Below are 23,569 nucleotides of genomic sequence, written 5' to 3'. Positions count from 1 at the left end.
CATGAACATAGCAGTCAAGAGTGACGTGATGCCATGACACATGAACATAACAGTCAATAGTGACGTGATGCCATGACCCATGAACATAGCAGTCTAAAGTGACGTGATGCCATGACCCATAAACATAGCAGTCTAAAGTGACGTGATGCCATGACACATGAACATAGCAGTCAATAGTGACGTGATGCCATGACCCATGAACATAGCAGTCTAAAGTGACGTGATGCCATGACTCATGAACATAGCAGTCAATAGTGACGTGATGCCATGACCCATGAACATAGCAGTCTAAAGTGACATGATGCCATGACACATGAACATAGCAGTCAAGAGTGACGTGATGCCATGACACATGAACATAACAGTCAATAGTGACGTGATGCCATGACCCATGAACATAGCAGTCAATAGTGACGTGATGCCATGACCCATAAACATAGCAGTCTAAAGTGACGTGATGCCATGACACATGAACATAGCAGTCAAGAGTGACGTGATGCCATGACCCATAAACATAGCAGTCAATAGTGACGTGATGCCATGACCCATAAACATAGCAGTCAATAGTGACGTGATGCCATGACTCATGAACATAGCAGTCAATAGTGACGTGATGCCATGACCCATGAACATAGCAGTCAATAGTGACGTGATGCCATGACCCATAAACATAGCAGTCTAAAGTGACGTGATGCCATGACACATGAACATAGCAGTCAATAGTGACGTGATGCCATGACTCATGAACATAGCAGTCAATAGTGACGTGAAGCCATGACCCATGAACATAGCAGTCTAAAGTGACGTGATGCCATGACACATGAACATAGCAGTCAATAGTGACGTGATGCCATGACTCATGAACATAGCAGTCAATAGTGACGTGATGCCATGACTCATGAACATATCAGTCAATAGTGACGTGATGCCATGACACATGAACATAGCAGTCTTTCGTGATGTGATGCCATGACACATGAACATAACAGTCAATAGTGACGTGATGCCATGACAGATGAACATAGCAGTCAATAGTGACGTGATGCCATGACCCATGAACATCGCAGTCAATAGTAACGTGATGCCATGACACATGAACATATCAGTCTATAGTGACGTGATGCCATGACACATGAACATAGCAGTCTATCGTGAAGTGATGCCATGACACATGAACATAGCAGTCAATAGTGACGTGATGCCATGACAGATGAACATAGCAGTCTATCGTGAGGTGATGCCATGACACATGAACATAGCAGTCAATAGTGACGTGATGCCATGACAGATGAACATAGCAGTCTATCGTGAGGTGATGCCATGACACATGAACATAGCAGTCAATAGTGACGTGATGCCATGACACATGAACATAGCAGTCTAAAGTGACGTGATGCCATGACGCATGAACATACAGTCCATAGTGAGATGATGCCATGACACATGAACATTGCAGTCTATAGTGACGTGATGCCATGACCCATGAACATACAGTACATAGTGACGTGATGCCATGACACATGAACATAGCAGTCTAAAGTGACGTCATGCCATGACACATAAACATAGCAGTCTAAAGTGACGTGATGCCATGACACATGAACATACAGTCCATAGTGAGATGATGCCATGACACATGAACATATCAGTCTATCGTGATGTGATGCCATAACACATGAACATAGCAGTCTAAAGTGACGTGATGCCATGACACATGAACATACAGTCCATAGTGAGATGATGCCATGACACATAAACATAGCAGTCTATAGTGACGTGATGCCATGACACATGAACATAGCAGTCTATAGTGACATGCTGCCATGTATTTTCAGATGACCTGCCAAGGAAGCGACCTTCGCAGCTGTACCGTGCACCGACTGCTGAGATGTTGGCCTACCTTGACTTCAGTGTCTCCACCACAGGGATTTTAGCTGGTGTCAAGGTATGTGCAACTGATAAATGTAATGATGTGGGAGACATTGAGGGTGGAGAAGCTCCTTATGAGCCAATGGCCATCCATATCTCGTGCCCAACTGTGTCTGCAGATGTCCTCCTGCAGTTGGGTTAACTTTTATTAGGAGGTTGGTGGCAGGATTTGCACTGCGGCCACACCATAAAACATTTCATTTCGCAAGTCCCAAAAGTGCAAAGAAAACTGAAAACCCACTCCGCGGGAGTACCTCCTGTGCTGCTTCCCTTCGCAGGGCAGCTGACCGGATGACGGGATTGGGGCAAAGCCTTTGAAACCACCATTCTTTGATAGGAAAAGCACGGGGTAAACTTCCTGGGTCAGATTTCTGTGGTGTGTGGCAGAGTGGTGCTGAGGTGTCATCCAACAGACAGCCGTCTCCTTGGGTTAACCTGAGGTGGTCCTTTTGCGTGGGTGCCTTGAATGTTCTATCCCTAAGAGAGGATAATTACTTGTCTTTGTTATCATTTGAGCTCCAGCGTTTGAGCATCGGTATTGCAGCTCTCTCTGAGGTTCGGAGACTGGATCGTGGCGAGATCATGGAGGGTGGTTATACCTATTACTGGTCTGTTCACTGATGGTTACCATGCCCAATGAGTTGCTGTTGCGTGTCAAATAAGCTGACTCCCATGATTATTGAGGTAACACCGGTCAACGAGCGTATGATGAAACTCAGGATTCGTCACTCCTTGGGTGTTGTTCCATGGTCTCTGGAAATGCTCCAATTGAGGCGAGTGATCTAACAGTGAAGGGCGCATTCTATGCTGCGCTCGAGTCTGTGCTTGGTTGGTGCCCCAGGCGATATACTGTTCTCGTCTTGGGGGATTTCAATGCATTGACTGAAACTGATAGGGATGGTTATGAGACTTGTGTTGGTCCCCATGGGTCTGGAACTGTGAACCAGAATAGCACTAAGTTCCTTGACTTTGCAAGAAGTCTTGGATTTACTTCATGGTTTCAGCACCCACAAGCTCATCGCTGGACTTGGTATTCCAACGTTGGTGATGTGGCAAAGAGATTGACCATGTACTCGTTGGTGGTCGCTGGAGGTTGATCCAGAGCTGCAGGGTCTACCGGAGTGCTCATTTTCTCAATACTGACCACAGGCTTGAAGAAACTCCAAATTTGCAGCTTCGATCCAGGAGAATGGTACCATCCCAGCCTTCGCTGAATGTTGGCAAGCTCAATGATGAGAGGGTAGCTGAAGAGTTTGCGTACAGGCTGAGTGGGGATTTTGGTGGGGGGGGAGAGGGGTCTGGGTGCTTTGGGGAATCCTGAAGAGTTGTGTGTAGTGCCTTCAAGACTATGATCCTTGATGTTGCCGATGGATGTCTTGGAACTCAACGTTGGGCGAAGAAGAATTTTTCTCTCTCAAGGGACACTGGATACCGCAGATAAGAGTCGCAGGACCAGGCTTAATGCAGGGTTGAGTTGTTCAGGGAGCTGAGGCGTAAAACTGCACATACGTGCTCTCAGGGTGGACAAGGAGGCCTGTGTGCGAGGGTGGGCAAGGACAAGGAGGCCGATGTGTGAGGAATATGTGATAGGGTAGAGCATTACCTGTGGTCAAGTGATTCTCGTCCTGCTTACAGGGGAATTTGTGCATTGCGTTCCCCCAAGCCTGTCCCTCGGTGTACTGCAATTAGAGCGGAGGGTGCTGGGCTCTTGACAGAGGATTCCGAAGTGAAGGCCCGCTGGGCCGGTTACTTTGAGTGGCTGTACCAGGCTGACCCACCAGCTGTTGAGTTGGATGTCAGCGGTGTTACGATTCCTATTCTGACCCTCCAATCAACTGTGATACACTTTCGTTTGTGGAAGCACAGGCAGCCGTGAACCGGATGAAATGGGGTGAAGCTCCAGGGATCTGTGGCATCCATGCTGAACTTCTCAAGGCTGGTGGAAATGCTGCACTCGTGTCGTTGCATGCAGTTTTGTGCTCTGCCTGGAACACAGGCATCATCCCAACTGACTGGAAGAGGGGCCTTGTTGTCCCTCTCTGGAAAGGGAAGGGTGATCGCCAAGACTGCAACAACGACTGAGGGGTGACGCTGCTCTCAGTGCCGGGCAAGGTCTTTGCTCGGATAATTCTTGATAGGGTTCGCCACCATCTGCTTGAGCACCAGCGTCATGAGCAGTCAGGCTTTACACCAAAGAGGTCAACGATTGACCGTATCCTTGCTCTTCGGGTCCTCACCGAACGCAGACGAGAGTTTCGGCAGGAGCTGCTTGCAGCCTATGTTCATCTCTGCAAAGTGTTTGATTCAGTGAATCGGGATGCCCTCCGGAGGATTTTCGGTCTTCGTGGGGTGCCACCAAAACTGATCGATCTGATGTCTGAACTCTACTCTGGTACCGAGAGTACTGCGAGATGTGGTGGTTCCATCCCTGACTTATGGTCGCTGGAGGATGATAAGTAAATCTTCGTGACAAAGATACGATAACAGTTAACAAGCTCAGTAATAGCCCAATACCTCCTAACATTATTATTTGTTCATTTTCATTATTTTGGTGTCATATGATAAACACAATCGTTCATCCATTAAGTGAAACAGCTTGAGCTGTGGTCCATTTTATATATCCTTCAAAAATGTTTGGTTGTTGATGAAAGATTGACTTTCTAAAATGTACTGTTTCATTAAGCAATGAAGCATATGCTGTTATTGCTGCTGCTGTTGCAGCCACTGTGTCCCATCCATCTCGATGGATATTAATGTATAATGTGGAACCTGACCACAAGATAACTGAAACTCCAACCAAGAGAAACATCACCATGTAAAGATGAGCAACTTTTCAGATTTCCATTTGATGAATGTCTTGTTCAATCTGCTGCATTCACTTGGTGTGATCAAATCATGTGATCTTGTTTCGGTGTGTTACGCCGGATACCACAGAAAAGCAAGTTACTTTGTTGTGCATATGTCGTCATTCCCATTTGGGATTTTATGCCCTTTCAGAAAAGAGATAATACAGAACCTCAAATTGAAAACTATGGAGATCAGTCAATAGTTGAAAAACTGAAATACCTGTAAATAATTGAAAGCATTCCACAAATAGCCAGGCACCTGTTCAACAACAACGACCGCAACGTGGTCACAACTTGCGAGAAAATCCGTTGACATTTTGATTGGGAAACTCGCATTTAAAGCACTCTTAAAACGATGAACAACATGATTGGGAACACACATTTAATGTGCTGTTAACAGATCAACTCGACATCTCTAATCCACGTCAACCTCCGCCACGGTTATGTCAGAACCAGCGGATTCATCACGTGGTCTCGGATTGTTTAATCCCAACGTGGGGCTGTTCAAAAACTACATAACGCTATTTATTGGGGGGAGGCGCATAACGTGCGTGCTGGCGCGCTTGATTCAACCTTACGAATAATTTTTATTCGACATATGATTCGATTTTTCGGGGTCCCTCATCGTGAATAACACGCGATCCAAACAAATTCAATGGAAATCTGACCCAACAAATCAGCGGCAATCAACAAATCAACAAATCAGCAGCAATCAACAAATCAACAAATCAGCAGTGTATAATCAGCGGAGGCCGACAGGCCTTACACCCACCAGAAGACCAAGATGAGATGGCGGCCATATTGTTTTGTCTGGGTTCCACGGCGGGTCAAGCGACAAATGTGGGTGAGGTCCGGCAGTTGTCCGAGCAATGGGTGCTCATTTCAAAAATCGATCCCCAACAAGAACCGCGACAACAACCACGTGGAGCTCTTGTAGTGACATCACAGGTAAAAGTACAAGTAGTAGGTGCACTGAGAGATCTTGCACACTCCTCTTCACCCCTTATTCTGGGGCTTAATTTATCAAACAAGCGTGTAATCTGTTCTGATGGAGGTAATTACCTAATAATTCTGGATGGGGTCATCCCTCAAGAATGGGTGTATTTTCATGGGTTCTAATTCACCTCCCACCAAGAGCAGGCCTGTACAACTCATTCTGTCCAGCAGTTCAGGAATGCAAATAAGTCAAACAAAGAAACGAATGCACCAACAGCAACTTTTCCAATCGTCGTGATGTGCACATACTAAACATTTCAGCATAATTACTTCCCTTTACATATGTGCAGATCGCATTTAATTTGAAAGGTATATTTAATTGGCAGGGAAGTTAATTTAGGCCAGAGGTAAATTGACTGCCAAAATAACCCGTTTCTTTTTTTCTTTTCTTTTTATCACAAAGATTGTCAATGGAAGAAAGTTGAAAATAAACAATGAAACAAAGTGCAGATGAAGGTGCCTAATTGGGCATTTAATGAGCACCACCATCCCTGTGCAGATGTCCCACGCTGCTGTGGGAATGCTCTGCCAAGCTGTTAAACTGCAGGGAGAGCTGTACCCATCCCGCCTTGTGGCTCTGTGCCTTGACCCTTACTGTGGCCTGGGCTTTGTGCTTTGGTGCCTTGCAGGGTAAGTCAGATGTACGAATACACAACACTTAGCACGTATTACTTGCTTTGCTCTTCTCTTATTTCCTTCAATCAGCACCACTCGTTCCCTGGGGACCCAGTTAGCTTGGACCACTTGCATTGTACTTTCTTTCATTTCTCATTCCGAATAAAGAAAACCACGAACATTGTTTTTGACACTCGTTAAACAATGTGTGAACATTGTTATAATTTTACATTGCTTAATCACATTTGTTTTTTTTTTGTTTTTTTTTGTATTTCTGTCTACTATTAGGACTTCTTGAACGATTCCAATGAATTATTTCCACCTTCTTACGGGATTGCCTGGGGAAGACTTTTGGTCCAAGTCTTTCATGAATCAGGTGGCCAGGTCTGACATTCGATTGAATGGGGGCAGGAATGTGGAATTTGGCCAGGGTGCCGACGATAGCATGTTCACATTTTGTGAAAGACGCTGTGGGATGTTTAACGTCCACTCGTAAATTATAACAGACAGGACACCCGAATTAACATCCATCTGAGAGACGGCGCACTTTGTGACGTGCCCTGAAAAGCACCAACCACAAAGTCTATACAGTAGTTGGGTTGGGGTTCAAATGGTTTTCTGAAAACAGCTCGAAGCAAAGTTTGTGTTTTCTTGAAAAATATATCCTTGGAACGGTGTGAAAAGATTATCTCTGCGCATGCATTTCATATAAACTTTAAAAGCCTGGTGTTGGCTTCATGGTTAGGGTGGCCGGCTTCGGATCTTAGGGTCCTGAGTTTGAGCCCTGTTGGCCATGGAATTAACACCAGCTGGGGTTGACTCAGCCTGTCGTCCTTCCGAGGTCGACAAAATGAGTACCAGTGTTCTGGTATAGAGGCACACCATCAGCAACATCGTCACGTCCCAACAAAATGAAAGCTACCTGGCAGCCGAGCTGCCACACACCAGAAGAAGAAGAAGAAGAAGAAGAAGAAGAAGAAGAAGAAGAAGAAGAAGAAGAAGAAGAAGAAGAAGAAGAAGAAGATATAAACTTTTTCAACTCACAACCCTTCACCTTAGTAAAATAGGAAATACCATATTGCTAATGTGCTTCTGTTGTGTACAGGGTTTATGCAGGGCACCAATCTCTGCTAATTCCCCCCATGGAGCTTGAAGGCAATCCGGGGCTTTGGCTGAGCACCGTGAGCCAATATCGTGTCCGTGACACCTTTTGCTCATATAACGTGATGGATGTGTGCACACGTGGCCTAGGTTCCCAAACTGAGGCCCTCAAGGTGAGCTTGTTTGCACATTGTAGATAATATTTAAACATGACAATCCCCATTTTTAGCTTGTCTGGAAATGAAATTCCAGTTAAGTTATTTTCAACGTGCACCGTCCGTCCGTCCGTCCGTCCATCCGTCCCCTATTTCGACTTCTCCGGCCAAACCGCTGGACCGATCCGGCTGAAATTTGGCAGCAACATTCCGCTCTTGACTGGTAACGGGGATTGCCAAGCTCCTTCCAGTCACGTGACTTTAAGTAAGTCAAAATGGCCGACTTTATAAATTTCTTCAAAATTCTTCTCCAGACCCACCAGTTTGGGTTTCAACACTTGGCCAGGGTGGGGATGTTAAATTGTGGAGATCATGTCGATCGCTTGACCGAAAGTGTGTCAAAATTGCGGTCACATAAATTCTTTCAAAAATCTTCTTCTCCAGATCCACCAGTCAGAATGCTACAAAATTTGCGTTGCAACATTAGGTCAAGGTAGGGATGTTAAATTGCAGAGGTCATGCCGATCACATGACTGGAAGTGTGTCAAGTGGCAGACTAATGTTTTGGGAAAATCGCATAAATTCCTTCAAAAATCTTCCTCTCCAGACCCACCAGTCAGAATGCTACCAAATTTGGGATACAACATTCGGCTCGGGCCCAGATAAGCGACACGTCCAGTGGTCCTATTTTTAAAATGTGCCTTTAAAGTTTTGCTGAGTTTCACACTTTCCATAATTTATTTGTTGAAAGATCGGTATTTTTGGTTGTGTAATTCACAATTATTATTGTCATTTATTTGTTGTAAACTGTTTTCTCCATGGCCTTCAAAATATATTGCCATTACATCGGTTAAAAAAGGAAGTTAAGATTAGTTTTTAAACCGAGGAAGCATTTTGCCAAAAACAGACCTTTCCAGTTTGTTTTTTTAACGTACATCAGCTTTCCCAGAGCTTTCTCCATTAAAAAAAAATCAAGTTATACCCACACCAGTATCCATGTTTAGTACCTCCAAGTATCTGTTTAAAGCATCTCTCCCAAAGTCATGCAAACTTGTCGTCCAAAACATCAAATTAAAAAAGTGCAGCTGTGTTTCCTAGCACAGTTCATTTACAATAGCCAGAATGTGAAGTTGCCATATTTGGAAAGAGAGTAAACAACTCTTCGCACCACCCTTCTTCATGAAAAAAAACCCTTTTTTATACAGAGGTCAAGGTTTATGGAAGAGCTGAATGACGGAGATTCACCCAATCACCGCCATGATCTCATCAGGTTGAGATAATGTCATGAAGAATGCATATCTGCAATATGAAAGCTAAATGTTCAACAGTTTTTGAAATATCACGGACACAAAAGTACATGGACAGACGATCGGTCGGACGGAGCTTATTTTAATATCCCCCATCTCCGACCCTGTTGGAGGGGTGGGGAACAATAGATAACATCGATGAGAGTCAATAAGCTGCAGGTCAACAAAGGAGACAAAGTTGGTGGGGATACAACTGTTCATAGGGGCAGGAGTTATGGGAGACAAAATGCAGTCGAGATGAACTGCCATCTTGAATGATGGGAAAGAGGAGAACAAAATGAAGGACCTGGGAAGGTGAATCCACAATCAAGAGATTTGAGATAATGAGTGAAAGTGAGCATGAAGTTTCCACTTGTGGAGGGAAATCTGAGATTGCCTTCCAACCGAAGGTAATCTCAGATCATTCTGCAAAGCCCGCAACAAGTGTGTCCACTCTCAAGGGAGCAAGAAAACATCTGTCCGACCTCAAGATTGAACTTTCAAACGTGTCTCCCTCTTCTAAAACCTGGTGGTGGCTTATTAAGTCTGTCTCTGGTGTATGCTTCCCTGACATCCCTTCCCTCTTTTCAAATGCCACCACAGCCGACTTCGCTCATGAGGAGGCTGATTTTTGCTTCCAAATCTTAGTCCCCATCCTTCTGTCTCACCAAACTACTCCTGGACTCTGTGGCTTTTGCACCTGAGAAGGTGAAGAAGGTTCTTTCAACCCTCGACTCTGACTTTGCAACTGGACCAGACAGCATCAGCTGATGTGTCCTAAAAACTTGCTCTGCTGCTCTTCAACATCCTCTTTCTCCTCTTTTCGCCCGATCATTTGCCCTTAGACATCTTCCATCTGCTTGGAAGTCAGCCAAATTCAATGTATTACATAAAAACGAGCAAAAACGATTCCCCTTAACTTACAGACCTATCAGCATACTTCCAATCATCAACAAGGTGCAGTTGATTTAACAAAAAAAAAAAAAAAAGATCCTTCCTTTTCTCCAATGGCCTCATCTCAGATCACCAATTCAGATTCAGACCAGGTCACTCCACCTTGGACATGATGTTTATAAACACCTAACAATGGATGGAGACCCTCATTGTGAGACATGAGATCAGGGCCGTCTCTCTTGACGTATCTTGTGCTTTTAAATGGACTTTGTGAATGAACAACAACAGGAAATTATCATTGCAGAAGAATAGTGCTCACTAAATAACGGAACAATGAAGGACGCATTACAAAGCTACAAGGTAACATTTTTGAGATGAAGTTATAATATCACAAACAAAAGGGGAAAGCAAGTAAAACTCCCCATCACCAGTGATGGGAAAATAAAGTAAAAGTACCCATCACCGGTGATTGGAAACGAGAGTAAAAGTACACATCAGCAGTGATGGGAAAAGAGAGTAAAACATCAGTGATGGGAAACGAGAGTAAAAGTACACATCAGCAGTGATGGGAAAAGAGAGTAAAAGTACACATCAGCAGTGATGGGAACCGTTTCAGTCAATTTATCAATTTTAATTACTTCTTGGACTTTAAAAAGTTTAAGTGTGTTGCACTCTTGGTTTCGCTCGGATTTGTCGAAAAAAAATGGCAGTATGTATCTATTTTTGACTGTGCGTTACTCCATGAAGATCTGTATTAAATCTACTTTGGTATCCAGAGTAGATGCACGGAGGGGAGAACACAGAAAAGAACAGGATCCAACAGAGCAAAAAGGAATGGCAGATAAAGGGAGGGGGAGACACACCAACAGCAGGGTAGAAGGACAAAATAGAGGGGTATCTCTTTCTATGACATAACCGAGGCTCGTGGAAGAGCAAGAGCAGAGTATAAGGGAATACAATGGAAAGGGGGAAACACCAACAGCAGAGAAGATGTGAGGGCGATCAAGGGGAGGGTGAGAAGGATAAATGCAGTTGAACAAGTTGCACACAAGCTCAATGAAAACCAGCAAGAACTAGAGGGGGAGCACTCGGGAGAGTGCGAAACCTCCGGCGCCAATACTGCTGGGTCACTCAAGTGAACCTTATATCTTATTCATTAAATATGACGTCAACAGTGCTGACAGAGTTATAGTTCTTTTCTCCAACATTTTTTTTTGGGGGGGGGGGGTTGGAAATCACTGAAAACATGTAAAAATGCAAAACAAAAAAAAATCGAAATTTTGTTGAAAAAAAAGTTGCAAATTTTTTTTTCTCTAACAATTTTTTTTTTTTTTTGGGGGGGGGTGGAAATCACTTAAAACATGTAGAAATGCAAAAAAAAAATTTTCTTTTTTTTTTTTTTGGGGGGGGGGGTTGGAAATCACTTAAAACATGTAGAAACGCAAAAAAAAAAAAATTCTCAATTTTTTTTGGGGTGGGGGGGTTGGAAATCACTTAAAATATATAGAAATGCAAAAAATATATATTTTTTTCTCTAACAATTTTTTTGGGGGGGGGTAACAATTTTTTTGGGGGGGGGGTTGGAAATCACTTAAAACATGTAGAGATGCAAAAAAAATTCTCTATTTTTGGGGGGTAACAATTTTTTGGGGGGGGTTTGGAAATCACTTAAAACATGTAGAAATGCAAAAAAAAAAAATTCTCAATTTTTTTGGGGGGGTGGTAAAAAAAATGGGGGGGGGTTCGAAATCACTTAAAACATGTAGAAATGCAAAAAAAAATATTTCTTTTTTCTCTAACAATTTTTTTTTGGGGGGGGGGGACCAAGTCCAAAATTTAATTGCATGATCCTTGGACCATACCTAAACCCCCCCCCCCCCACACCAAGTTTCGTCGAAATCCGTCAAGGAGTTTTTCCGTAATACTGTTCACAAACAAACAAACAAACAAACAAACAGAAAGGGGTGAAAACAGTAACCTCCATCCATCTTCGAAGATGGCGGAGGTTAACAAGAAGGAGATAGTGGGGTTTGAAACAGAAAACAAACAAACCAACCTACAACTAACAAACAAAAAATCTCAATCACCTGGAAAAAAAGGAATGCTTGGGAATGGGGTCATTTGGGGTAGGACAGATCATGAGTATGAAGGGATATGACCTGAAGTAGTGGTGAACAGCAGTCTTGCAGCCCTGGAAGTGGGAATAGGACTGAACAGATTGGGGAAGTTGGTTCCATAGGCAAGAGATAAGAGGAGCAAATGAGTGGAGGTAAGTATTGAGCCTGGATTTTGGGAGTTTCACAAGAAGAGGATAACTGGCAGGCATGCGTGCCCTTTGGAAAACTGGGAGGGACAGTGCCGAGAGGGCAGAGGATGTAACACCACAAAGGAGGTGATGGAAAACATAGAGGCCACCAACTTGCCTGCAATGCGAAAGTAACAGGTCGAGACACAGCTTCATTGTGGGAGATCACAATGATTTTGAGGGCCTTGCTTTCCATGGCAGGGAAAGGAGTGAGGCAGTGGCATCAGCCAAAATGGGAAAGCAGTACTCCATCAAGCTGCGAATCAAGGACTTGTGGTTTGTCAAAAGTTCACAATGGCAAAGTAAATGCCTTGCATGACAATGGAAGCACTTTTGGTGGCTGGCTTTGGAGACCATCTTGGAGATATGATATGCTCAAGAAAGATCATGGCATAAGGTGAGGCACACAGTTTTAGTGACTTACCCTCTTCAAGTTGTTTCTTTGGGAAGTAGGTGGCAGGGTTTGCCAGATGGTTCTTTCAGATAGGCAGGGTATGTGAGATTTGTCAAGGTTGGAAGACATATCCCAAGTGTTTCTATCAAGGTAGTGGCTGCTGCCAGAGAGGCAAGAGGCTGCTGCCTGCCTGTCTACAGGATGTGAAATAATATGGCAGAGGATGGAATTATCAACAGAGGCAGGATTTTCCAGGGAATGAAAAAGATAATTGATGAAGATGAGGAACAAGACTGGGCCCAAGACACAACCTTGGGGCACTCCAGCCTTCACAGGGAGAGAGGAGATGAGAGGATCCCATGAAGACAACATGCTGAATACAGGAAGGGAGGAAGTCAGTGAGCAATGGGGGGAGGTGGTCATGTGTGCCATCGGCTGAGAGTTTGGAGATCTAAGCTGGTTGCCAGACTGCATTGAAATAATTCAATTCACCTTTTTCTTACTCATTCATCAATTGTTGTCATCTTGTTACCTCTTTTTGTCCTCAACATTTGAACCTGTATTTCACTCAAATCTCGATATCTTTTTTTTTGTTCTTTCTAATTTCGTAGTTTCTCACTTGTGTTGTTTAATTGACATGACATCTACTCTAACTTGATATGGTGGCCACTTCACTGTTTCGCAGGTTGTTTTTTGTTGTGTGTAGAAGAAGTGTTGCAAGCCTTGAGGTTGTGTGGCTGTCCTCTGCAGGCACGGGGAGTGAACTTGTCTTGTGTACGGTCATGCGTTGTTGTAGCTGAGGAGCGTCCACGCATTGCTCTCACGCAGTCCTTCTCCAAGCTCTTCAAAGACCTCGGTTTATCTCCTCGTGCTGTGAGCACCACTTTTGGTTGCCGTGTCAACGTTTCCATCTGTCTCCAGGTGAGCCTTTTTACTCACATTTCTGTGCACTTTGACAAAATTTCCTGTTTTTAATCCTTTTAAAGTTTTGTTCTTGACAAGGTATGCAATGATTAATGTTTACAAAGCTCATCATTTCACCGATATAAATCATGCTGTGCTTTTTTTTTCCTACTGTGCCATCGTTGATATGTAGCCTCAAAAAGTGGGCGCCTTTGTTAAACAGGTATGGGTTCCCATGGCCCCTCTCTTGATACCAGCCCATTGATCAGCTATTTCATGCCTTTTCTTCCCATCACCACTTGTGCACTTCCTGTCTCTCAAATAACATAATCTTAGAATCACTGCCACTCCGTGCACTCCCACCTCTTCCCCTCCAAATTTAACTCCTGCAACCCACACTGCAGTGTCACTTATTTGCTTCAAGCTGATGCTATTTTGCCTAAATTCTGCTTCTCTTTCACTATTTCTGATCTTTCTTAATGCTTTTAAAGTTTCATGCTGTTTCAGTAACAATGTTCAATATAATGCACAGTGCCTTCAGAAAGTATTCGCACGCCTTGACTTTTGTCACATTATGGTGTGTTACAACCTGAATCTAAAATGGATTAAATTTAGAAATCTTTACAAAATAATTAAAAATGAAAAGTTGAAATGTCTTGCGTCAATAAGTATTCAACCCCTTTGCTATGACACTCCAAATTGAGCTCAGGTGCATCCAATTTCCTTTGATCTCCTCTCTGTGCTGTGCTGTGCTGTTGAGATGTCTCTGCAACTTGATTGGAATTTACCTATGGTCAATTCAATTGATTGGACATGATTTAGAAAGCAACACCTTTCTATAGAAGGTTTCTCAGTTGACAGTGCATGTCAGAGCAGAAACACTCTACCATGAAGTACAAGAAACTGTCCGTAGAACACTGAGATGAAATTGTGAGTAGGCATAGATCTGTGGAAGGGTATAAAACAATTTCTAGAGTGTTGAAAGTTCCAAAGAGCACAGTGAGCTCCATCATTGGGAAACAGAAATAATACAGAACATCCCAGACTCTTCCTAGAGCTGGCCGTCTGACCAAACTGAGCAACCGGGCAAGAAGGACCTTTGTCAGGGAGGTGACCAACAACCCAATGACCACTCTGACAGAAATACAGAGTTCCTTGGCTGAGATGGGAGAACCTGGCAGAAGGACAACAATCTCTGCAGCACTTCGCGAATCTCGGCTTTATGGGAGAGTGGCCAGACGGAAGCCACTCCTGAGAAAAAGGCACATGACAGCACACCTGGAGTTTGCGAAAAGGCACGTGAAAGACACTGAGAGAATGAGGCAAAGGATTCTGTGGTCTAATGAAATGAAAATTGAACTCTTTGGCCTGAATGCAAAATGCTACCTCTGGCGGAAACCAAGCACAGCTCATCACCCATCTAACACCATCCCTACCGTAAAGCACGGTGATAACAGCATCATGTTGTGGGATGCTTTTCAGCAGCAGGGACTGAGAGACTTGTATGGATAGAGGGAACAATGAATGGAGCCAAATACAGGCAAATCCTTGAGGAGAACCTGCTTCAGAGTGCAAAAGAGCCGACACTGCGGCGAAGATTTATGTTTGAACAGGACGATGACCCCAAGCATATATCCAAAGCAACACTGGAATGGCTTCACAACAAGAACGTAAAGGTCCTTGAGTGGCCAAGCCAAAGCCCAGACTTGAATCCCATTGAGAATCTGCAGAAAGATTTGAAGATTGCTGTTCACCGATGCTCCCCATCCAACTTGACAGAGCTTGAGCAAATCTGCAAGGAAGAATGGGAGAAAATCCCCAAATCTGGATATGCAAAGCTGATGTAGACATACCCAAGAAGACTCGAAGCTGTAATCGCTGCAAAACGCGCTTCTTCAAAGTATTCACTCGGGCGGCTGCAAACTTGCGCCAAATATATATTAAAAAAAAATACCACTTGATCGTCCGAATTTTTTTTTAAACAGAGGAAGAGGACGTTTTTATTTGTTATTTATTATTATTATTATTATTCCAAAATGGCTTCAGGGCTTTACCACAGTTTCAGGACTTTAGTTGTTGTCCAAATTTGCAAACAGATGAAAACCATCTTGAAAAATGAAGCTTAAATCATGAAAATGATTTGTCGCGTTTGTGCAATTTGTCTACATTCTACATTCGCCGCGTAATTTGCTCGTTGTAAAACCAGTCGTATTTTGCATCATTTTAATCGGAAGTATGCAATTAACTTTACTGTCGCGGCTGTGTTAGAACGTGCGTACCCAGACATGTACACAGATCAGTATTGCTCACATATGTTGCACGAAAATGGAAAGCGGCAGTACAGCTGTCGGGGCTACAGCTCAGTCGAAGCAATAAAAATTCAGCATTGGGAAAATGATAGAGTCAAAGAATGGTGCAAGAGTCGTACAAGAAGATATGGATTTTTTTTTAAAGGACGTTTGACAAAATAATAAATTGAATCCATTTTCAATTCAGGCTGTAACACAACAAAATGTGACAAACGTCAAGGTGTTCGAGGGGTATGAATACTTTCTGAAAGCACTGTTGTACATGCATAGTTTATGATTAGTTGCTTTGCTCAAGAGCATGGTCTCAAAAGAGATCATTTTCTCTGCATGCTTACCTGCTTTCCTGTTTCTCCTGTTCAATACATGGCTTTCAAAATGACGTAATCGGCTCCAGGATGCTCAGTGCACATGCACAGAAACCCCAAGAAATGGCAGTGTCCGTGGCACCATGAAATATATCGTGTGTGCGAGATAAGGATCATTACCTAAAATTGCTGAAAAAGCTTCTAAAAGAAGCCAAAAATACTTGAAAAGTACCTGAGGGAAAGGGCTGTGCCTCTGTGTAACAAAAGACTTGGAGACCTTTTTCAGCTTGCCAAAAGGGCAGCTGTTTGTCTTGCAAACTCCCGGCCATGTCGGCCGGTGCAAGCCCGAGTGTACGGACGTGTGATGCACAAACCCCTGCCTGCCCAATACCAGTGAATGGGCTTTGAACCTTGTAAGAATGCCTTCTGTGAACATGGCAAGCGAGGTGATTTATTTAATGGACGTCTGCAATTGGAAAGACGATGCTGTGTGTCATTACCAAGTTACGGTAACGAGATCTTCGGCAAAGGACATCTTGACAACATGAAAATACACAAAGCTTGTGCCAGGTATATTTACGTGGGAGCGAGAGGAACTAAGGAAGAATTCTCTGTGGGAGACACCGCATCTGATTCGGGTGCTTCTGAACACCGATGGGAAGGTTATATCTGGGGCTTGTGAATGTGCAGTATAAGTTTAAAATTACTAACAGCTTACATTCGATGCTGCAATTTCCGGTTACTTCGGCCTGGATTCGGGATCAGCGATCAAATAATGTAAATCACGATTAAAAATTATTTTTTGATGATGCGGGAGATATCTTTATTAAAATCAGTGGAGGAAATATACACCATGTCTGATATTTGGGTCCTTTATGTCTCCGACGATGCCTTTATCTCCCAGGACGCATCATTCCCCATGACAAAAACCGGAAGCAAAAGGGTCATAACCGATGACACGGATTCCAAATTGCCAGGGTATTGTGTTGTTGTTGTTTCCTATTCTCTCATGTGCATGCGTTGAGTATGAAGCTCACGACGTTCGCTATAATATTTACTACTAATCATGTTTGGAGAGGGAGAGGAGTGGATGGAAGCTGTGGGAGCTGTTAGGGCTCTTATAAATATACCGTATTGTTTGTTTGGTTAGTGTGTGTGTGTGTGTGTGTGTGTGTGTGTGTGTGTGTGTGTGTGTGTGTGTGTGTGTGTGTGTGTGTGTGTGTGTGTGTGTGTGTGTGTGTCTCCACTGTGGTTGCTCGCTTGAATTCGCAAGAAATTATTGGACCTCAACACCTCTCACCCACACATATTTATAGTATTTCCTACATTTCCGTGAGTCCAATTTTCATCCAGAAACAGAACGATTATGGTGAACCATTTTGAAATGGCCAGTCTTTTGTTCAAATGCTGAAAATTATGTTTAAAAGACTATTTCACTTCCAGATTTTGCGCTAGCAACGGCAGGTTAAAAGTGCCCACATGAGCAGAACTGAATCACTGTAAACGCACACACACACACACACACACACACACACACACACACACACACACACACACACACACACACACACACACACACACACACACACACACACACACACACACACACACACCGCATGCGCAAAAGGCCTCGTTAACATTAATATGTCATTTTGAAGGTTGTGTTTTGACACTGGTGCACAGTGGTAATGGAAGAAACAAGGAAATTGTACTAATGTTGCATGAACAAGTCGCAGTTCACATTGTCAAACTGTATTGCTTCAGTAGTTTGATTCCAGTTATAATCATATTTTAGTAATTTGCAAGTGTTAACATGAGTGTTCATTTATTTTTAGATTCTTAATGCATGAGTATGTTTAATTTTGAATCGTCACTGTGTTTCCATGAGATGTTTTGTTGAACTTGTTTTCGTTTTGTTGAATCCTCACTGTGTTTACATGAGACATTTTGTTGAATTTGTTTTCATTTTGTTGAATCCTCACTGTGTTTACATGAGACATTTTGATGAACTTGTTTTCGTTTTGATTAATCGTCACTGTGTTTACATGAGATATTTTGTTGAATTTATTTTCATTTTGTTGAATCATCATTGTGTTTACATGAGACATTTTGTTGAATTTGTTTTCATTTTGTTGAATTGTCACTGTGTTTACATGAGACATTTTGTTGAATTTGTTTTCATTTTGTTGAATCCTCACTGTGTTTACATGAGACATTTTGATGAACTTGTTTTCGTTTTGATTAATCGTCACTGTGTTTACATGAGATATTTTGTTGAATTTATTTTCATTTTGTTGAATCATCATTGTGTTTACATGAGACATTTTGTTGAATTTGTTTTCGTTTTGTTGAATTGTCACTGTGTTTACATGAGATATTTTGATGAACTTGTTTTCATTTTGTTGAATCGTCACTGTGTTTACATGAGACATTTTGTTGAATCGTCACTGTGTTTACATGAGACATTTTGATGAACATGTTTTCATTTTGTTGAATCGTCACTCTGTTTACATGAGATATTTTGATGAACATGTTTTCATTTTGTTGAATCGTCACTGTGTTTACATGAGATATTTTGTTGAATTTGTTTTCATTTTGTTGAATCGTCACTCTGTTTACATGAGACATTTTGTTGAATTTGTTTTCATTTTGTTGAATCGTCACTGTGTTTACATGAGACATTTTGATGAACATGTTTTCATTTTGTTGAATCGTCACTGTGTTTACATGAGATATTTTGTTGAATTTGTTTTCATTTTGTTGAATCATCACTGTGTTTACATGAGACATTTTGTTGAATTTGTTTTCATTTTGTTCAATCGTCACTCTGTTTACATGAGACATTTTGTTGAATTTGTTTTCATTTTGTTGAATTGTCACTGTGTTTCCATGAGATGTTTTGATGAACTTGTTTTCATTTTGTTGAATCGTTACTGTGTTTACATGAGACATTTTGTTGAATTTGTTTTCATTTTGTTGAATCATCACTGTGTTTACATGAGACATTTTGATGAACTTGTTTTCATTTTGTTGAATCCTCACTGTGTTTACATGAGTCAATTTGTTGAATTTTTTTTCATTTTGTTGAATCATCACTGTGTTTACATGAGACATTTTGTTGAATTTGTTTTCATTTTGTTGAATTGTCACTGTGTTTACATGAGACATTTTGTTGAATTTGTTTTCATTTTGTTGAATCCTCACTGTGTTTACATGAGACATTTTGATGAACTTGTTTTCGTTTTGATTAATCGTCACTGTGTTTACATGAGATATTTTGTTGAATCATCAATGTGTTTACATGAGATATTTTGTTGAATTTGTTTTCGTTTTGTTGAATTGTCACTGTGTTTACATGAGATATTTTGATGAACTTGTTTTCATTTTGTTGAATCGTCACTGTGTTTACATGAGACATTTTGTTGAATCGTCACTGTGTTTACATGAGACATTTTGATGAACATGTTTTCATTTTGTTGAATCGTCACTGTATTTACATGAGATATTTTGTTGAATTTGTTTTCATTTTGTTGAATTGTCACTGTGTTTACATGAGACATTTTGTTGAATTTGTTTTCATTTTGTTGAATCGTCACTGTGTTTACATGAGTCAATTTGTTGAATTTTTTTTCATTTTGTTGAATCATCACTGTGTTTACATGAGACATTTTGTTGAATTTGTTTTCATTTTGTTGAATCCTCACTGTGTTTACATGAGACATTTTGATGAACTTGTTTTCGTTTTGATTAATCGTCACTGTGTTTACATGAGATATTTTGTTGAATCATCATTGTGTTTACATGAGATATTTTGTTGAATTTATTTTCATTTTGTTGAATCATCATTGTGTTTACATGAGACATTTTGTTGAATTTGTTTTCGTTTTGTTGAATTGTCACTGTGTTTACATGAGATATTTTGATGAACTTGTTTTCGTTTTGATTAATCGTCACTGTGTTTACATGAGATATTTTGTTGAATCATCATTGTGTTTACATGAGATATTTTGTTGAATTTATTTTCATTTTGTTGAATCATCATTGTGTTTACATGAGACATTTTGTTGAATTTGTTTTCGTTTTGTTGAATCGTCACTGTGTTTACATGAGACATTTTGTTGAATCGTCACTGTGTTTACATGAGACATTTTGATGAACATGTTTTCATTTTGTTGAATCGTCACTGTGTTTACATGAGATATTTTGTTGAATTTGTTTTCATTTTGTTGAATCATCACTGTGTTTACATGAGATATTTTGTTGAATTTGTTTTCATTTTGTTGAATCGTCACTCTGTTTACATGAGACATTTTGTTGAATTTGTTTTCATTTTGTTGAATTGTCACTGTGTTTACATGAGACATTTTGATGAACTTGTTTTCATTTTGTTGAATCATCACTGTGTTTACATGAGACATTTTGATGAACTTGTTTTCATTTTGTTGAATCGTCACTGTGTTTACATGAGACATTTTGTTGAATTTGTTTTCATTTTGTTGAATCATCACTGTGTTTACATGAGACATTTTGATGAACTTGTTTTCATTTTGTTGAATCCTCACTGTGTTTACATGAGTCAATTTGTTGAATTTGTTTTCATTTTGTTGAATCGTCACTGTGTTTACATGAGACATTTTGATGAACTTGTTTTCATTTTGTTGAATCCTCACTGTGTTTACATGAGACATTTTGTTGAATTTGTTTTCATTTTGTTGAATCGTCACTGTGTTGACATGAGACATTTTGTTGAATCGTCACTGTGTTTACATGAGTCAATTTGTTGAATTTTTTTTCATTTTGTTGAATCATCACTGTGTTTACATGAGACATTTTGTTGAATTTGTTTTCATTTTGTTGAATCATCACTGTGTTTACATGAGACATTTTGTTGAATTTGTTTTCATTTTGTGACGTCATATCAAACGAAGAAGAAGAATTGTGACGCCCCTCTCTCTCGCCCCTCCCACTCTCCCCCTCCCACTCTCCCCCCCTCTCTCCCTCCTCCTCTCACCCCCTCCTCTGTCCCCTCCTCTCTCGCCCCTCCTCTGTCGCCTCCTCTCCCTCCCCTCTCTCGGCCCCTCTGTCCCCCCCTCTGTCTCGCCCTTCTCTCTCCCCCCTCTCTCGCCCTTCTCTCTCCCCCTCTCTCCCTTCTCCTCTCTCCCTCCTCCTCTCTCGCCCCTCCTCTCTCGCCCCCTCTCTCCCTCCCCTCTCTTTCCCCCTCTTCCACCCCTCTCTCGCCCTTCTCTCTCTCCCCTCTCTGGCCCTTCTCTCTCCCCCCCTCTCTCCCTTCTCCTCTCTCCCCGCTCCTCTCCCGCCCCTCTCTCTGTAAATGTATTCACAAATGTCTACCAAGCACAACAATTAATTCCAACCTTGGGAAAAAACAGCTTTCAAACCCTTGGGAAACAGCTATTTCCCTCGGGAAAATTCAAACCTTGTGATTAATTAATAATTTGAATAATATAATCAAACCTTGGGAGTAAATAATTAAATAAATTAATAATTAAATAATAATCAAACCTTGGGATTAATTAATTAATTCAAACCTTGGGAAAGAACAGCTTTCAAACTTTGAGAAACACTTGGGAAACAGCTGAAATGGATGAGGAAGAACGATATCAAACTTTGAAAAGGCACATAATCAGGTCCCCAGTGTCGATTGTGACATCATACCAAACGAAGAAGAAAAAGAATTGTGACGTCAATAATGCAAAAATAAAGAAATAAATAAATAATTAAACAAACATTAATTGTGACGTCATTCGTGACATCATAGCACCGTGTCCTGTCATTGGTTGATAGATAAATGGCTGTAACTTGGGAACCGCTTGTCCGATTGATATCAAACCTTGAAAAGGCACATCCGCGGGGCCCCGGCAATATTCCTGGCAAGTTTCAATCCGATCGGACCAGTGGTCGTCTGGTTATTAATAATTTGGGAAAAAAATGGCATGATAAGGTGAGAAGGTGGAACGACACCTTCAGCTGCCATATATACACCTTTTCAACACTGAAAAGGCAATAAAATGGCCGTAACTTGGGAACCGCTCGTCCGATCGATATCAAACCCCGAAAAGGCACATCCGCGGGGCCCCGGCAATATTCCTGGCAAGTTTCAATTCGATCGGACCAGTGGTTGTCGAGAAACGGCGGTCGCAGACAAACAGACACACAGATTGCTGGAATTATAGATAGATTTTATATAATTGTAGTTCCACAGTCATCCAAAGTGCATTCATTTTCGCCTTCATTTGAAAACATGGTGTTGGTCATTATTAAAGATTTACAATGTCTGCACAAAGTACATTATGAGTTTGATATTCACATATCGCGTGAGACACAACCTTAAAGGCAGGAATTTTTTTTAATAGTTTCTCTAATTTATCCTGTGATTGTTAATTACCACTTTCTGTATATTCAGGGATCGGCTGGACCGGATCCTACCACAGTGTATGTGGATGTGCGAGCCCTCAGGCATGACAGGTGAGTGACATCTTTCTTGTAGTTGCTACACTTCAAGTCACACAAGCGCCTTTATTTCACAGGGTAGTCCTTTGGATTGACTGGTTTATTTTCGCAACTTAACTGCCAGATTTTTAATGCCGATTCAGCAACATAGCTTTTCAATACATTTTTGAGAAATGAGGACTTGTTCTGCAAATACAAATATTACCCGTAACATTTACATTCATAGAAAGTAATTTCACATTAAATTTCACAGGTCGGTGGTCTCTCTGTCTTCCACCACCTCCTTTCTGGTTTTGCACCCGCTGCTCTTTCTATGCTTTGTCCCCCAGGTTTCTGCAGGGCACACATGGGCCACCATCAACCCCCTTCCTGTGAAACTAACTAAATCCAGGATCACCTCTCACCTCCACTCATTCATTCCTCTTTTTTCCCCCACCTGTGGAACCAACTTCCACATTCTCTTCAATCTCATTCTTCCCTCCAGGTCTTCAAGACAGCTCAGATCATCCTTCTGGATCCAACGCAATGATATTTTCTAACCCCCTTAGTCCTCCCAAAGCCAACCTCTTTCCAAGTTTCCAGCTCTTCTTTCCTGAGAATTTGTGGTTGTATTTGTCTTGTCCACCTCTTGGGTCCTCCCCTAGCCCTTCTTCTTCCCCACATCCCTTATTTCTCTAAGCCTCACTCTTATTTTGTCACTCATGTCTGCTGTTGGTGTCTTCCCCCCCACCACCCACCACCACCTTTCCACCTCTCTTCCTACTGTTCCTTTTGTTCTGTTATGTCCTGATTTGTGTTCAATCCTATTCTGTTCTATGCTCAAGCTCCTCCATGAGCCTCTACATTGAATTCAATAAATGAAAAAATAAAAAATATTTTGGAGGGTAACTCCACCACGGTAAGTTCAGGGGATTAAGCTGGGGTGGATTATCTGAAATAATATAAAAATTGGAATACTTATTTTTCCAGCACACCTCAGTCATGTTAATGAAATATGAGCAGCACAGTAATGCAGCTTTGTTTTTATGTCTTCGCTGACGAAGTCTCCGGTGGCATTATGTTT

At 41.7% G+C, this 23,569-nt stretch overlaps 1 protein-coding gene across 7 annotated transcripts in view; it reads left to right on the top strand.

Annotated features, from left to right (window-relative positions):
* The window catches only part of LOC147029298 (disco-interacting protein 2 homolog C-like), a 332,275-nt gene that overhangs the window by 282,727 nt on the left and 25,979 nt on the right, over window positions 1–23,569 (top strand). For 6 of the 7 annotated variants that reach the window (XM_085872251.1, XM_085872246.1, XM_085872247.1 and 3 more), the window contains 6 exons: window positions 1,836–1,945; window positions 6,271–6,401; window positions 7,492–7,660; window positions 13,272–13,442; window positions 13,618–13,647; window positions 22,460–22,521. In XM_085872251.1, the coding sequence (XP_085728377.1) occupies window positions 1,836–1,945; window positions 6,271–6,401; window positions 7,492–7,660; window positions 13,272–13,442; window positions 13,618–13,647; window positions 22,460–22,521 (673 nt within the window). The remainder of the gene's footprint in view (window positions 1–1,835; window positions 1,946–6,270; window positions 6,402–7,491; window positions 7,661–13,271; window positions 13,443–13,617; window positions 13,648–22,459; window positions 22,522–23,569) is intronic. The other variant, XM_085872249.1, reaches the window with a different exon arrangement.

The sequence above is a fragment of the Eptatretus burgeri genome, chromosome 3, assembly GCF_056783735.1.
Source record: "Eptatretus burgeri isolate ZD-2024b chromosome 3, Ebu_testis_v1, whole genome shotgun sequence".
Classification (NCBI taxonomy): Eukaryota; Metazoa; Chordata; class Myxini; order Myxiniformes; family Myxinidae; genus Eptatretus; species Eptatretus burgeri.
Note: the sequence above shows the minus strand (reverse complement) of the source record. Positions and strands in the feature narration are given on the sequence as shown.